Consider the following 18,328-nt stretch of genomic DNA (forward strand, 5'->3'; position numbering starts at 1 on the left):
CCTCCATGTACTCTATGTTAACTTACTTATTTTTGCTCCCTCAACAAAACATTCTCCAAGCAAACCATCGCCCATCTCCCAGGAGGTCCTTTCTGGCCTGGAAGGTCTCCCCCTTCCCCTCTGCCTTGCATCTTCCCTAGCTTCCTTTAAGGCTCAGTTCCAACTTCACCTTCTGGAAAACGCCTTTCCTAGGTTTCCTTTCCTCCTCCCCACATTTTTATTCCCTTCCTTCCCTTGGAGATTATTTCCCATTTATACTGAATATTCTGTAGAGGTAGACATGGGTGTTTGAATGCTGCTGCCTCCACTAGGACAATGTGAGCTCCTTGAAGGCAGGAACCATGTGGAGGTTGTTTTTGTTTGTTTTTTTTTTCCGTATACGGTGGATGCTCAATAAAACCTGGCTGCCTGACTGATGGATGGGGTTCTAGACAAAGCCTTCTTCTGGCTTGTAAGCCTTGCCAGTGAGTATGCTGCTCTGAAATAGCCTTCAAACCCAACCCCTCCTTCCCCCATATGCCTTTAGCAGGGGATGAACTTTAATGGAGCTGAAAAACAGTGAACTGGAAATAATGGTGACCCTGAGGCCCTGCCCTCATTCTGAAGTACATTCTAACCCCAAGAAAGATTAAATAGCTAAATCCCTCTTCCACTTAGGAAATTCGAATGACTCAAGAAGTCACAGGGAGACTCTCATTCCTGGTAAAACAAACATGCCCTGTCCTTCCATCATTTCTCTTCACTCTTCCTTTCTGTGAATTTGGCCTTTCCCCTGATAAGAGTCAAAGAGCGTTGAGGGCAGGGATGGTTTCATTTTGTCTTTTTCTCTGTAGCACACAGTAGGTGCTTCATAAATGTTCATGAAGAACTCTGATCAACAAAAGAGATCAGTCACGATTCCTGAGGACTCACGATGAAAACTGCCGTGCCTCCTGATGGAAGAAAGGTAGACTGATGTACAGAACTAGATGCATGGCTTTGGAAAGGGCCAAGAGGAGAGCTTGCTTTGCTTGACTATTTGTTGGAAAGATTTTATATATTTCTTCCTCCCTTCCCCAGTGGAGATAAGGGGGAATGTGACATAGAGGGGAAAAAAATACTTAATCACTGAAAAAAATAACAAAACGTGGGGCAGCTAGGTTGCACAGTGGATAGAGCACCAGGCTTGGAGTCGGGCAGATCTGGGTTCAAATCTGGTCTCAGACACTTCCTGGCTCTGTGACCCTTGTCAAGTCATTTAACCTTGATTGCTCATCCCTTGGTGCTCTTCTGTCTTAGAATTGATACTAATACAGTAGGTATGGGTTTCAAAAAAACTTTAATATTTAAAAAGATGCCTGTTAATTGGTTGATGGTTTTCAGACTCCATCAATCTCATATAGGCCTTTCATTATACTATTTCCCTGTCTGGAAAGTCTTTTTATTTTATCCCTCAGTTTCCAAAACTTATGAATTTTTTAAACCATAGCTCTTTTCTTTTTAACCAGGACAGTCATTAAGAATTTTATTTGCTTTATATTCAATGAATTATTCAGTGTTTTAATCACTGAATAAAGTGATTAAAATATGATGAGAAAGGAACTTGTTTGTCTTTAAAACTTGAAGTGTTTTATTTATTTATTTTTTATTTTTTTTAGCATAGCTCTAATCTCGCCCACTTCATGAAGCCTTCCTTAACTCCTGACTTTTATAATTCTACTTGTATAATTCTATTTTATTAATACTAAACTTTATCATTCTACTTGGATCCAGGCTTGACCTTCAACAGTGTTTACTTCTCATCTGATCCCTGAGTATATATTCTTTCTACATTATTGTTCTCTAATTTCATTTATCCACTGTCTAAGATGGTCTCTCCTGAAGATCTCATCATTCCATTCTAAATTCTACGGTCCTAGGTGTGTAAGTAAAATACTCGGGGAATGGACATCGTCACATAGTTCTTCTGCATCCTATACCTGGTAGGGCTAGAATACACACCGAAATACCAATTACATGAATTAATCTCTATTTTAGCAGTATTGTTCATAATAGCAACAAATTGTAAACATGTAGCCTAATGACTGGGGAATTACTTGCCAAATTATGGTTTATTGTGTGATAGAGTAGAAACTGGGCTGGATTTGGAGTCAACCAAGCAACAATCATTTTTCAAGAACCTGTTATGTGCTCTAGCCCCATTTTATCGAATGCCACAAATAAATAAAAAGAATGAAACAGTTTCTACTTTCAAGAAGACTGAGATTCAAATTCTCACTCTGCCACCCGCCATCTTTTTTTTTTTAAACCCTTACCTTCCATCTTGGAGTCAATACTGTGTAGTGGCTCCAAGGCAGAAGAGTGGTAAGGGCTAGGCAATGGGGGTCAAGTGACTTGCCCAGGATCACATGGCTGGGAAGTGTCTGAGGCCAGATTTGAATCTAGGACCTCCTGTCTCTAGGCCTGACTCTCAATCCACTGAGCTACCTAGCTGCCCCCCACACCCGCCATCTTTAATTTCATATTTACAAAGAACAACAAGGTATCTCAGGATCTAGAAAAATAGGATAGAGATGAGAGTCTATGGATTCAAATCTGGCTTTACAGACTTCTGACCTGTGTATCCCTGGACAAGTCACTTAACCCCAAGTGTCGGACCCTTACCACTCTTCTGTTTTGGAACCAATACTTAGTATGGATTCAAAGATGGAAGGTAAGTGTTTAAAAATTTTTTTTCACATCTATAAGCCTCAGATTTCTCACTTATAAAATTTCTTGGGTCTAGACTCAAATGATGACTGAAAAAAGACATTTACATTTGCTTATGTGTAAATGATCAATAGAGAAAATAGATTATACATTCTGTGGCCACAGGTGGCTCAGTGACCCTGAGCAAATCCCTTAACTTTTCACAGTTCCAGATAACGCTCAAAATTGTAGAGAAAATGTTATCCTGCACCATGTTGCCTTATTTGGAAGTTCCCTGACTCAATGATGTCACAAGGTCTCATCCCTGTCCTCCTTAATAAAGACAGGGATGGTATAAGTAACAGGATGGGTAACAGGATGGGGGGCGGGGGGAGGGAAGACATTGTTTAGAAGTTTTGAAAACACTGCTTTAATATCCTACCTTGTGACTGGTGCCACATAGTTTCCAGGAAAAACCCCTATCTTGCTTGTGTGCATAGAAGTCCCTTTGAACCATCCATCTTGGCATCGCTCAAACACCAGAAACATCTCCCCCTTTCTCAGCTCCAACTCATCCTCTTTCCGGGGCGTATATGGGTAAATAGCAACATACCTGGGGAAAAAAGAAAGACTATCAGATTTTTTAAAAAGAAACACAAAATTAAATAAAAACAAAAGAAGCACAAAAATTTGAAATGTTTGATTCTTTTAATACAGGGATTGAAGATAAGACAATAAGGGAATTTCTATCACCCCTAATTCAAACATTTACAACATCATATTTTAATTTGTCAAAACTTCAAATTTATGTCAATCTTTTTAAAAAAGAAGAGATAGAAGAGACGATGCAAGGACCACCAAAATAGACCTACAACTTGGGGAGTTTTTGGCCTATCTGACAAGATACATGTGTTTCTGTAGCCTTGGAAGCAGGCTAGAATAGAATCATATCATAGAATCAGCTCCCTCATCTGCTACATTCAGGGTAGAAAACTTCTTTTAATGTCAAAGGGCAAAGTTTATATTTTGGATGGTTGCCTAGAATGACAAAAACTCAAATCTAGCCCAATATCAGAAAACAGTAGTTCTTTAAAGGTCCTTTTTACAATATTTAACTTTTTGCTTGTGGCCACAATTTTTCCTTCTTTGAACACTTAACTTCAGTGTCTTATATAGTCTGCTGAAAACAAAAAGTTCTTGGAACATTCTAGGCATTTCTAAAGAAAGTTACGTTCTCTAGGCTGTATATGTTTTTAAAAAATTATTCTCTAAATTTCAGTCTCTGATCAATTTAAGCAGCAAAAAAAAAAAAGCCTAACAAAAATTATCATTGAACATTCACTTTAACAGAATGTGAATAATCAGAATGCAAAACTGCATTGTCTGCACCATATGATTTTCAGGTGCCTCCAGTAAAAACACAAGGATAAGAATGAAAATGAAATGAGGTGCTATATTAAATTACAATGTGGAATGGATTATGATTAAATCTGAAATGAAAATCTCCAGAATACTCCTGAATTTTCCTAGAGCTGCTGAGTCTCCAGTTTTTGATCAAATGTAGCTACTTGATGATATAAGCTTTAAATCTCAAACTGGAGCCAGGAAATCCTTTCAGGTGAAAGAGATTTAATGGCTTGTCTAGGAACCCTGAAGACTGTGGAATGACTTCCTGATAAGAATTACTGAACTAGATTTTCCCACTGTTCAAGAGGCTGGCATACGAAAGAGTTCTCTAGTGTTGTGAAAGAATGCATTCAGCCTCCAAGAAGGCCAAGCTGGCTCTCAGGGAGTAGCTATCCCCCTGGGTGAATCTAGCTGCCCAAAAGGCGCTTGTTAGAAATGGACCCTACTTCCAAATGGAGATACGTGGTGTCAGTTACTATCAGGAGGAACACAATATGGTGGCTGCCAACTCAATGGACAAACATACAGAGACTTTAGTGGCATTTGTTTCTCGTGTTAAGCTAGTCAAGTTATTGGATCTGAAAAGGAAAGGAGACATGGATAAGGAGTGCATATTGATAAACAAAATAATCCCATGTTGCAAGATTACTTTGCTCACATTTCCCTATTTTTCACCAAACTGATACCCACTGGTGCTAGCAGTTCTCACAGAATTAAGTGTTCTTTCCCTGGTGCTGTGTTCTTGAGTTTCCCAAAGCCTCGCTTGCTGTATGTGTCTCCTTCCAAGACTTGCTTACTCTATAAAGGCCACTGATGACCTTTTCTATTGTCTATTGAGCATGGAGAGACCAGAGGAAGAGACCCGTGTGGGATGGGCTGTTTTTGGAGAGAGAGGCGCAGGTGTCTTGCAGAATTCTTGCACAAGAATAACTTGCACAAGTTAGTACAGAGGATGATGATGACTACTTTACAAAGACCAGAAGGGCTGCTGGGTGAGGCAGAAAGTTGCCTTATCATAGTGTCTCACTCCCTCTTCTGTTTAAGGAAGCAGAACTATGGGAAGACTTACCTAACCCAGGGGAAATGAGGCCTAAAAACAAAAATGGGTTTCTGATCATAAGACAGGTGACAGATGGACTGAGAAAGTGAGGCATAGTCAGTAGAGGATAAGGCAAGTGAAAAAAAGAAGTGGAAATTTAAAAAGGGGGGGGGAGGAGAAAAGAGAAGGGAGGAAGAAAAGAGAGGGGAGAAAGGGAAGGGAAGGGAAGGGAAGAGGAGGAAGAGCGGATTGGGGAGGGACATCTTCTGGAATCCAAGTCAACACTCTATCTACTGGGCTACCTAGCTGCCTCTGTTATTTATTTATTTATATTGCTATTTAATTAAAATTCCTTTCTTGTTCTATATGTTATATGGCTGAATGGTAAAAAATAACGTAATGGTAGGGACTAATGAGCTATAATTTAGAGAGAATTCAGATGTACAAAATACTTAAGTCTATGAGTTAACTAAGTTGCAGTATAAAAGGGGCCCCATGGGCTATTACAAGTATCATGTTTTGGTAATTAGAGCATTATATTATAATTTGAGAACTAGTAATGTCAAACTTCCTATTTTCCTATTTTTTCTCATTATCCCTTCTTTCCTATTAAAAAAATATGTATATATATCCTGAGCTCTTGTCTTATCTTTTCTTTCTATAGTCTTTGGGAGATCTCATCAGCCCCCATGATTCATATGGGAAGGCACCCCTCACACACACACACACATATATATATTATAATATACATGTATCTGCATATACCTGCATGTATCTTTACATGTTTATACATGCTATCTCTCTGTATATACCACTATCTGTATGCATGTATATATGTATTGACATGTATATAAATGTTTCTGTATGTATCTCTCTCTGTCCATCTCTTTCTTTTTTCTTTTGTTCCCTCACTTTTTTCTCTCTCTCCCTCTCCCTCACTTCTCAACCTCTCTCTGACTCTCTGTCTCTGTCTCTCTCTCTCTCTTTCTCTCTCTCTCTGTATGCCCTTCACTAACCTCTCTCCCAACTCCAGTATCATAGAACTAATTACTGAATATCTGTCCTCTTAGAAGGTCCCTAAAACCTCAAATTCAATACATCTAAAATGGAGCAAAGTATCTTTCCCCCTGCCAAATCTGCCTTTCCTTAGAATAGCTAAATAGCAACAGTGGACAGAGCACTGGACCTGCAAATAGGAACACTCAAGTTAAGTCAGCCTCAGATGCTAACTATGTGACCCTGGGCAAGTCACTGTTTTCCTCAGTTTCCCCATCTGTAAAAATAGGATAATAATAATAATAGCACCTCCTCCCATGGCTATTATGAGGATCAAGTGAGATCATAACTGTAAAACATCTGATACAGTGCCTGGCACACAGTAAACTCTACATAAATTCAGCTATTATTATTATTAACATCATTATTATTATTATTATTATTTTCTACAAACTTCTGTATTTCTGTTAAAAGTATCATTGTGTTCCGGTTTCCCATATTCTCAAACTCTCATTCTTGACACTCCCATATCTGATCAGTTGCCTGGACTTGTAAGCTGCACAAAATCTCCTACATCTGTCCCTTTTATTCCTATGTCAGGCTCTCTGCACCGCCCACCTGGGTCTTGGTAACCACCTCCAGACTGGCCTCCCTGCTTCCAGTCTCATCCCTTCTCTAATCCACCAGGTACATGTCTGACAAAATAATCTTCTGGGAGTACAGTTCTGTCCCTGCCATTCCCCTACTCAAAAATTGTCCATGCCTCTCTATTGTTTCCAGAATAAAATATGAACCTCTGTTTATACTTAATACTTAGAGTATCAAAGTACATATTATATATTATTACAGTATATGTGTTATATACTACATATAGTATTTATACATATTATACATATTCATACAATATATAGTATATAATGTTTATATTATAATATTTTAGTACTTAATATGTAAAACCTTTATGATGCTGCTGCTGATGGTAATGATAATGATAATAACTAATATTTATATTATGCCCAATGCCAGGAGCCATGCTGAGTGCTTTATAATTATTATCTCATTTGATCCTCACAACAACCCTGGGAAATGGGCTGTAACTATTATCCCCATTTTAGAGACGAGGAAACAAGCAAACAGAGGCTAAGTGACTTGTCCAGGTTCCCAGCAGGAGCGCCAGCAGTCACACTAAATTCCAGTGGCTCTCTGTTGCAAATATAAAATAAAAAATAAAACCCACTGTTTGCCCTTTAAAGGCCTTCATCCAAGTCTCAGCCAAAACCCCACCTTCTGGGAGAAGCCGTTCCCAGTTCTCCTCAGTGCTAGCGCCTTCCCCCTGAGATGTGCCCCGGTATAAGCCCACCATGTCCCGAGGCGCAAAGGCTCTTGGGTGAGGTCAGCATCGGACCTGCCTGGATCGCTGCTGTTTCCCAGACTGGGGGAAAGCTCTCAGGGCAGCCAGAACCTCAAACCACCAGGTGGATCCAACAGTCGCCTGCCCGCCATCTCCCCGACTTGTGGAGCCTAATTTAAACAAATGTTTCCCGGTTAGCCACTTACACACTGGGTCGTGTCTGGGGCCGTAAATGTGCAATTTGGTCGGCAGATCCTGCGGGTCTCTGTCCCACTGCGGAGGAGGCAGCCGCTGGAGATGTTGAGGCGTTGACAGTGGCAGCCAGGAGGGGTGGTGGGGGTAGCGGAGGATTCATGTTCTAGATTTGGGGAGGAAATACAGAGAAGTCAAACTATTGGGGATGAATTCACAAGGGGGGGCGAGGGGGAAGAACCACAAATTAGGGGAAGAAACATTTTAAAGCAGCCCCCTCCCCCCCTCGTGCTAAACTGTCAGGCTGCTTCCTGGGAAGGGTTGCCTGTATAGGTTCACTTTTTTTTTTTAATCTCTTATTTATTCTCCTTTAAACTACAGATGTCTTCTTAGCAAACAGGTAAGTCAGCTCACTTCAGCAGGGGAAGAATGGGGAAAAAATGAAAGGGCTGCGGGCGATTCTGAAGGTAAATAACATTTTCAAGGAAGCCCCTGGTGCAGAATCCAAGTACCTTCCAAAGGGGCAGCTCTAATATCCCACTGTTTGATAGGACTTAATCCGTGATTGTTTCTGTAACCTGAAAAATTTCCTTTGATGCTTACTCTACAATGAGCATAAATAATAGCAGACCACAGTCACTGGGCTATTGTTGCCACTTCTGATTATTTTTAACTTTGCCAGCTTTTGAAAATCAGCCCTATCAAGGTTGGTAATCTTTAACAAGTACACCAGTGAAAAGCTGCTGGTTCCTTTATGGGCACAGCCTAATGGGGGCCCAGCCTGCAGGATTCCATTCCTTTTGAAAATCAATGGGGCAATTGTTACCTTCTGATCTATAAAACCCCAGATCATTCTTTAGGGTCTGTATAGTGACACTCCTGGGAAAGCAGGCTCACAAAGGCAGGCGGCCCCCAAAACATCTTTGAACCACTAGCAGGATAAGAAATAATTCAAAGGAGAAGGAGGAAAGGCCTAAAGAAAGCATAAATTGGCTTCTATACATCAGCATGACTGTAAAAACAAACCATTAATTTCTAATCGCAGTTCACAAACAGCCATTTCATTTCCAGTTTTTGGAATCAAAATTTTAATTTCATCGAGCAGTGACTTCCCAGGCCTGGCGGCGACGACGCACACAGTTCCTGAAGAGGGGGTGCGGGGAGGAGCTCAGATTTCTGACATATGCTGCAACCATTTCACACATTATTTTTAATTTCAAGCTAGTGACTTGGAGTTAGGACTCTCCCCCTTCCCCCAGCAGCTTTATGTCAGTTGTTCTGAAGCACAAAATGAACAAACCAGATCACAAGCAGAGAGTGGTACTAACTTGGGCCAGAAAGCACAGGGCTGTTCACAGAATTTCCCTCCTTTCCTGAAATAGGTTTCTCATGCTCTTTCTACATCAAGTGGCAGGATGAATGTGAGTCACCACTTTGGAATCTAATTCTCTTGAAGTTTTTAATACCTCCCCAAACCTGTTAGTGGCCTAGGGTCACTCTCTCTCTCCATCCAACAAAACAGAAAGTGGGAGGAGGAAGATAACCCCCAGCAAAATGCTGAACCAGGAACTATCTTCCTAGACAGGTCTTAGTGATGAGAACAATACAGAGCCCCAGGAGAGGGTAAGAAACAAGTCCAGGCCAAACCCAGATTAAGATCACTAAGAAAACTTTAAATGGTTATTTTGGGAAAGAGTGCTAGATTTGAAGTAAAAAGAATTTTAGGTCAGATCCTAGCCTTGTCACTTGCTACCTAGGGAATATTGGGCAAGCCTTTAAAAGTCTTTTGACTTCAGATTTTATCTGTAAAATGAGCTATGGCCTATCAGGTCCCTTATAGTATGAACATATGATTCTCCTATGATCTTACTTTCATTTAAATTATTTGGTTTCAAAGGGGAACTCTCAAAGTAGGTTGTTGAGTGGGTACAAAGACAGAAGATGCCACATGCCCAAATAATGACAGATCTAAGGCCTGGTTCTAAACCACTGAAATTCATAAAGTCCCATATTAGTGAATGAATGAAATGAAGGAAAATCATTGTGTTGAATGGAAATTTCATAAAGCAATGATGCAGGTCAGAGATGGGTGAATTTCTATCTTGGGTTCTTCCATCTCTGAGCCTTTAAAAATCTCTTTAAAAGGTATAAGAATTTGGAAAAAACACACTGAATCATTTCTATGAAATGCATACATATAAAGCAAATGCTCCTTGTGCAGTATGTAGGCAGTGACAAGACAAGAACACGCATATAGATGCTGTTCAAGTACTGTTCCAGGGGGCAGCCCGATGTCTCAGTGGACAGAGAATCGGGCCTGGAGTCAGGAGATCATCAGATAAAATCTGGCTGCAGATACTTCCTAGCTTTATGACCCTGGGCAAGTCACTTAACCCCCATTGTCTATCTCTTATCATTCTTCTGTCTTGGAACTAGTACATAGTATTGATTCTAAGATTTAAGATGAGGGTTGGGGGGGGGGGGGAGAATTGATCTGATAGATTAGAAACTGGTCCCCAAGAGTATGACTACAGCAATGCTCTTCTGTATTTGAATACTTTAAAAATTATTAATCACCCTGGGCTTTTCTGAAATATGCAAATGAAACTTTGGGGATATGGGTACAGATATAGACAGTACAGGATATTATCTGGAAGAAGAAGAAAAATCATTTTCTAAGGCTTCAGAAGGCAGACTTAAGACCAATAAATAGAATATAAAAGAATAAAAAATATTTTTAAAAGTATATGAATATACATTTTGTTGTTGTTGTTAAATAGAAGGAAGAATTAAATAATGAATAAAGCTATCCAAAAGAATAAACAGAAAGAGTTGTCTAGAAAAATAATGAACTCCCTGTCATTGATGGTATTTAAGCCAAGAGTAGTTGGCTAGCCACCTGTCTGGATCTTGTAATGGGTAGAAAGCTGGAGTCTTTATCTTAAAGGTGCCTTCCAATTTGAGGTGCTATGATCCTATTAAATTAGGCAAATGTTTTCTAAGTGCCCAGTAGGTACTGAAGACAGACTGAAAACCCCAAAAGGCTCTACCTTCAGACAGCTTATGTTTCGCTGAGCTTAAGCAAGGCAGATAAAGATATGGGAAGTAGGATTCTTGGTTAGTAGACATTATAAAATGATGATGAACAATAGGACAATAGCCTATAAAGTGCTATGATTTGATTTGTAAATGACTCTTGGCTAAACTCAAATAATCTGATGATATAGGAGTTCACAAGGTGGCATGGCCTACTGATCTTCAAATGGTATCCTCCCCCCAAAAGAGCTGAGCTCTTTTGGCAAGCCTACAAGGCAGCCTACAACAATTTCCTGGCTTCTCTCTCTCTCTCTTTTTTTTTTAAAGAGATCTTTGAGCAGCTTTTTATTTTTTTTAAACCCTTTTCTTCCATTGTAGAATCAATACTGTGTATTGGTTCTAAGGCAGAAGAGTGGTAAGGGCTAGGCAATGGGGGTTAAGTTGACTAGTCCAGGGTCACACAGCTAGGAAGTGCCTGAGGCCACATTTGAACCCAGGATCTCCTGTCTCTGGGCCTGACTCTCAATCCACTGATGACCCAGAATCCTCTCATTGTTTAGCTCACACTGACTCATGCGCCCTTTACCAACAAGGAGAAGCAGCTTCTAAACTTCCAAAGACCACACCACTAATTCAACATTGAGAAAGATGTCAACTTTCATTAAGAACATTCAACATAATATCGTATACCCCAATATACCAAAGGACCTGGGATTTTATCCATGTGAGAATTCCCTTCAAGGATGCCAATCTCACTTTATGGCTACCACCAGTCCAAGTGCCCTTTACCAACAACAAAAAAAAAAAACCATTTCTAAAACTTTCAGGGACCTCTAACACCATACTAGGAAAGTTGTCAAATTTCATTAAGCACATTTAACATGATATTGTATATCCAAAGACACCAAAGGAGCTGGGATTTCATTCATATTGGAATTTCTCTCAAGGGTGCATGTCACTAGTCATTCATGAATTATGATGTTGTGCAATTCCTATCCATTCTTTTTCCAAAAAATTTCCCAAGATGTCCACCCAATGTGAGGATGCCAGTGGGAGAGTTGGGTTTCCCATCAACTTGTCCTTTACTCATACTGCATAGAAAGATCCCCTTTTATGTTTATACATTTCTGATGATATCTTTTATTCAAGACTCTCTTCATAATTCCTTGTTGGTAAGGAATGCTATTTGTTGCAGTCTCTTCCCACTCATCATGAGGAACAGAACGAGTCTACTTTCTGAGGACCAATCTAAGTATGCAGACATCCATCTCTAGTAGAATAGCCTAGTTAACTTGGCAAATATTTCTTTGGTCACTGTTCTGTCATTTCAGTCATGTCCAACTCAACAGGAAAGCATTTAGGATTTTCTTGGCAGACACTAGGGTGGTCTGCCATTTCCTTCTCTAGACAAATGAGGAAACTGAGGCAAACAGGGTCACATAGCTAGTGTCTGAGGCTGGATTTGAACTCAAGTATTCCTGACTCTAGACCTGGGGCTCTATCACTGTGCCTCCTAGCTACCCTTCTTGGCCATGGAAACATATCAAATACAGATTATCTTGAAGTCACAGATAAAAAAAAAAACTCTCCTGAAAATAGAACTTTTTAATATAAATGTATTGTCTTACTAAATGGCGAAAGACTTGAGAAATTACCTACAAGGGAGATTTCTGGTCTAATAAAACCCACTGTTTTACCAGTCTAGCAAAACCTATTAATAAACCAATTTGGTGATTTTCCTGGTGTCCATATTAAAGGAATGTATACAGCAATGTTCTCATCACCACACTCTGGGTTAAGCATGCACAACAAGCTTAAATTCTAAAAAACACTTCAAATAATTTTCAGCATACATTCTGGTCTTGGACTCTGCTGCCTAAAAAGCTGTATGACAAGGAATATGACCTTCCCTAAGGGAATTGACCCCCAAGACTTTGGTAGGACATAGCATCACACATGCCAAACCCAATCCCAGCTGAATTAACAACCCCCATTACATCTTCCACTAATGGTCAGATAGTGGTCTTTGGATTCCTTAAGTGAAGAAAAGTACAATATATTAAAGTCATCAGTCAAGATGGTGCAATGGATAGAGGGCTGAACCTGGAGTCAGGAAGACCCACCGTCAACTTCAGCTTTAGACACTTACTAGCTATGCGACCCTGGACAAGTCTCTTTCCCTATTGCCTCAGTTTCCTCGTCTGTAAAATGAAGATAATCACAGTACTTATTCAGGGTTGTTGTGAGGATAAAATGAAATTTCTGTAAAGCACTTTGCAAACCCTAAGATGCTATCTATAAATGAGTCCTATAAATCTTGGGAGATCTTTCCTATTCTAAACATACCACCTAATAACATTAATATGCAATATTCAGAATTAACAAAACTTGGATTGTTCCACTGCAATCCAAAATGTTTATGCAAAGTTTTCAAAAATCTTGTTTTGCAGCCATCTGTCCCCCCTGAGATAATGTCAGGCACATGTGTCTTCTATCCCAGCCAAATTGAATTTGCTGTTTCACTAGCTGCAACTGGCACAGTATTCACACCAACTCATAAAGCCTCCTTTTACCTGGCCAGCATGCAGACTTGAGGAGCTAATCCTGAGAGGAAATGGTCTGCTGGAAACTGATTTCTGGATTTGTCCTGCGCTGCAACTTTACTCTCACTAATCTGTCCTAGGATGAACTCACAGATACAAGTGGCTTTCCATTTTTAGATTTTAGTCTCTGGGAATTGAAACTTGGCAATCTTTGTGCCTTTTTCATTAATTCATTATTCTAAGATCAAAAAGTTACAGTCTTTCCCCCCCCTTTAGGAAATGAAATTTTTATTTTCCATATGTGGTGGTTCAAATAGCAATAGGAGGACTCACCAGCTGAATGCTGGGGACAGGGACTGAGGGGGAAATGAGAATGGAGAAGAGTTTTTTGCTCTTCCCCGCCTCCACCCTGGGAAATCAGAAAGGAGGATTTTTCATGGAACTCATCTCTGGATAAAATATCCGTGGAGACCCCATTTTCATGGGAATCGTGTCTCACTCAATGTCAGCTGTACTCCACTTTCCCCAAAGGAATGAAAAGTACAACCACATTTCCTCTACCAAGTAGCTGTCCTATAAACAATTGTAGCTATAGGATGCCAGGGAATTTCCTGAAGTTTCTTTTCCCCAACTAATCAGAGCAGACTTCCCTTTTATTTGAATGGGAGAATGCATAATTTATCCCTCTGAGAGTTAAAAACAAATATGATTATGGTAGTGCCAGTTGATAACACTTTCACCTCTTGCCTTGAGGCATACCAAACAATTGATTCTCCCCAGCTCTGGGAGACTCTGATAGCAGCTTCCTTTCATTCCAAGAAATTAAGATGCTACCAATTATTTCTTTATTTTCTAAAGTTGTTTTCTTCCATAGGAGTTTTTTCTGGTTCTCTTTCTCTCTGGGGCCCCTCTCTTTTTATCCCTCCATTTCCTCCACACTCAAGCAATCAGGTTGGTGATCTCCTCAGTGTGAATGTCTCCTCAACAATGGCAATCCCAGCTCAGGCAGGGCTGTCCCTTTCCATGGAAGCTGGTTTTGCTAAATATTTTTTATCGTTACAAAGAAGGGCTTTTTGGGGGGACTGGGTGGTAGGAGGGAGAGGCTAAGGGAAAATGAGGGTGATACAAAAACAAAAAAACCTAAAAAAGGAAATGAGCAGGAGATTGGTAGATCAAAAGAAATAAAGGTGAGGTCTATAAGAAATAAGATTGAAGATAAAAAGAAATGTAATGAAAACACTTATGGGTTCATGCCACCGATCTCCACAGTATTACAGAATCACAAATCTCAGAACTGGAAAGAATTCCAGAGGCTGTCTAATTCAATCTCCACCTGACAAAGAACCATCACTACATCATCCCCAAAGAAGGGCCATCCAATCTTTACTTGACAAGCTCAAACGGGAGGAAATTTACCTCGTCCCAAGTTAGGTCATTACAGATTCTAAAAATGGTCATTCAGAGTCTTCTTAAGACCTTCAAGGAGGGAGGATCCCAGCCTATTCCACATTTGGACAGCTCTCAATGTTGGGAAGTTTTCCCTGAATTTAATATCAAGCCTTAATTGTTTTTTTCTTCTTTGTAGACTCTGTCCACTGGAGCCAAAGAGAACAATTCTAATCCCTTCTCCAATGACAACCCTTGGGGTCCTTCTTAACTCTTGTCTTTTCCAGGCTGTTCCTTCAATGAGCCATCAGATGGCGTGAAAGGAAGACCCTTTACCATGCTGGCTGACCTTTCCCAGTCACTCTCCAGCTTATCAAAACTCTAAATGTTAGGAAGTTTTTTCCTTTTACCAAACCTGAATCTGTCTCTCATTTCCAAACATGGCTCCCAATTCTGCCCTTTGGGGTCCAATAAACCATGCCCAATTCTTTTTCCATACTACATTCCTTCCCCTATTTGAGAAGAGTTATCAAGACTCCTCTACTCCAGGCTAAACATCTCCAGTCACTCAACTCATCCTGATACCATATGCCATGACTAGTTGCCCTCAACAAAAGTATTGATTCATTCATTGACTCAACATGCATTTCTTGAATAGCTACTATAAGGCCCTGTGCTCTTCACCATGAGCACTGCAAAGAATAAGATGCGGGATCTCCCCACTGCATAATCCACAGGGTGGGAAGGCATTTGTGTCCCCTACATGAGGGCTGGAAAGTCGCTTTCCCACTGCTGTCCTCTGAGGATAGAGCACTGGCCCTGGAGTTAGGAAGACCCAAATTGAAATCTAGCCTGGTACATTCACTAATTGTGTGACCCTGCTACGTCAATAAACTTCTGTTTGCCTTAATCCACTAGAGAATAAAATGGCAAACCACTCTAGTATCTTCGCCAAAGAGTACAAAAAACTGGACACGATTGAACAACAACTAAAAGTAGGATATAAGTTCTTTGAGGGGATAGATTGTTTTTATTTTCATTTGTGCATTCCCAGTACAGTACAGTGCTAGGCATTTAGTAGATGTTAAATAAATGCTTGGTGCATTGTATGGCACTAGACAGAGCCTGGAATTTGGGGGCAGTAAAGTGAAAGGCAGCTTCATGCAGTGCAAAGAAAGCTGGCTTTGGATCCAGGAAGACCCAGGCTCATGTTCACATCTGCATGCACTCCTTGTGGGATCCTGTACAAATCACCTCCCTCCTCTAAGACGATAAAGCTGCCAGCTGGCAAGCCAGGTAGATAGTTTGGCTTCAGACACCGGCTAGCCTCAGTGTCCTCCTCTGTAAAATGGGGATAATAGTAGCACTTACCTCCCAAGGATTTTGTAAAGATCAAATGAAATAATTGTAAAGTGCCTATACATAGTAAATGCTATATAAATAAATATTAGCTATTATTATTACTATTATAAATTGCAGAGAAAGCAGCAATCTGTCCTGGGATATGGAGTTCCCTTTATCAATGAAGTCAGATGTTTATTCCTTGTCCTATTACTATTATTTTAACTACCATTTATATGAATGTTTTATTTATATTTATATATTATATAATTACATAACAACATTTATGTTAATTACATATAATTAGATTAATTATAAATTTCTATTTGCATGTAATATATTCATATATCAAGCTTATACTGTATTAATATAATTATCATATTAATCATCATTATGTTATAACTCTCTATAAAAAGCACCCTCAGTTGCACCCCCAGCCCTACCAATTGCCAGTCTCAATCCTATTATATAGTCTAGGAGAAGTCAGACACATCCTCACTGAATAAGACAAGACCGAATGGGGAATGTGTATTTTTTTTCCTCACTAACTGGCAGACTATGTGCTCCTTGAGGGTAATTCAATTGTCTAAATTGTGTTTCTCTCCCACTGGCTGACTCTAACAGATGTTTAAAAATTCGTTTGATGAATGGATGGATAAAGTTTATTCAAAGAAGAAAAAAATGAATTCTAGCAGAAGAAAGTAGAAAAGGACACCTGAACGAGACAGCCTATACGTTGGGCTTGGAAGGGGAAGCAGGGTATGTGCAGCTGGGCAGAAGCATCCACAGGGGCAAGAGGGACCTTCAAAGCATGGGATGCATTTGAGGAAGAGTCTGCTTTGGCTAGACCCTGTGTTTAGTACTATCATTAAATATTATATCATATAGTATTATTATTTTATCACCTTAGTTTAGTATTAAAAAGAAGAGTAAAAAAACTGGCACACCCAAGGCAGGGAATTTCCAAGTTTATCTGCAAAACTGGCAAAAATAACACCATACGTGACTGACATGGTAGATGAAAGATATGGCTGGTGGGGATTCCACCCAAAGGAACAAGCATCAGTAATAAACCAGGGTTGCTTAGAGGTTGAGAGAGTCAAATGAATGCCAACTGCTGGGTTCAATAAACAGTTAAGGATCAAATCATCCAGGATGGGAGGAGTGATACTTACTCCAAGGGCAGCTTGGTAGGGCACATCTGATGGGAAAGTGAACGAAGGCCCTGTTGTGACGGGACTGCTTGGAGGTGGGGTCACAATTAGCCCAGTGGTACTGATGTGAACCTGTCAACAAAAGAAAAACAAAACAAAAAACAGAAAAGCAAGTGTGAATTCAATGTATGACTTAAGTCTCTTAAAAGAAAAAAAAGCAGCCTATTAACAGTGGGACAGGCTCTGAATTTACTGTCAGAGATGCTGAGTTCAAATCCAAGCTCTGCCATCTACTGACCCATCATGTTATGTATCTCTCTAGACCTCAGTTTCTTCCTCTGTAAAATGAAAAAATTAAGCTAGATGGCCTCTGAGACCTCTTCTAGCTCTCTATACAAGCCCCTGACCTGTGAATTTCCTACAGCAAACAGACCAACCTGGCATAGCCTCCAGAGAAACAAATCTATAGTGTTTAATAGGCATTAAAATTTTTTTTATTATTATAGAAAACATACTTCCATATGGGTCATTGTTGTAAGATCAAACTCCAAATAACCAAAACCCCAAAATAAAACCATAAATACACTGATGTGAAAGACGACTCCAACAGTTCTTTCTAAAATGCATTTCTAAAGGCTGACTGTATTTTTTTTCCTCTTGATGTTGACCAGGAAAAGGCAGGAGATGCGGTTCCTGGTGCGTTGATGCCTTTCGTCTTTTCAGATGATGCCCTTCATGGATAGATATCTCAGACACCATAACCTTGCGGACAGCTCCATTCTCCATCATTTATACACAAGCTTCCTTTGAATTTTGAGGATTTGGCTTCAGTAGGCTCTCCATATATCAAATCTGGGTTTAATTCACAAGGCATTTCCCTCCTGGCAATCATTTCCCTCCCTCCCACTCCTCACTTCCACCTGTGATTAAAATGCAGCGCCTCAATATGCCTCCAGAAGGTGATTGCTTATCAAGACCTTAAGGAGACGATGTCAAGCCAAATTAGCCGTCTGCAAAGGCTCCCTGTCAGCGGCAGAGGAGCCGTGCGTGTGCACAGACTGGTAAGGACATCCATTCCCTGCGAGGACCCGTGCTTAGACGCCTGATCAATTCCACTCAAGTTACAGATCACCGGCTGATGCCCCGAAGCTGGGGGAGGCGATTGTTCTTCCTCCCTTTAAATGAAAAGGTCCTCCACGCTACCTCTGTGGCTAGG

General features: G+C 40.2%; 1 protein-coding gene across 1 annotated transcript in view; it reads right to left on the reverse strand.

Annotated features, from left to right (window-relative positions):
* Positions 1–18,328, reverse strand: part of SH3RF1 (SH3 domain containing ring finger 1) — a 227,585-nt gene that overhangs the window by 34,750 nt on the left and 174,507 nt on the right. The window contains 3 exon segments of the mRNA XM_056802879.1: positions 3,110–3,280; positions 7,667–7,818; positions 17,134–17,244. Coding sequence (XP_056658857.1) covers positions 3,110–3,280; positions 7,667–7,818; positions 17,134–17,244 — 434 coding nt within the window.

Source organism: Monodelphis domestica, chromosome 6 (genome assembly GCF_027887165.1).
Source record: "Monodelphis domestica isolate mMonDom1 chromosome 6, mMonDom1.pri, whole genome shotgun sequence".
In the NCBI taxonomy this organism is placed as follows: Eukaryota; Metazoa; Chordata; class Mammalia; order Didelphimorphia; family Didelphidae; genus Monodelphis; species Monodelphis domestica.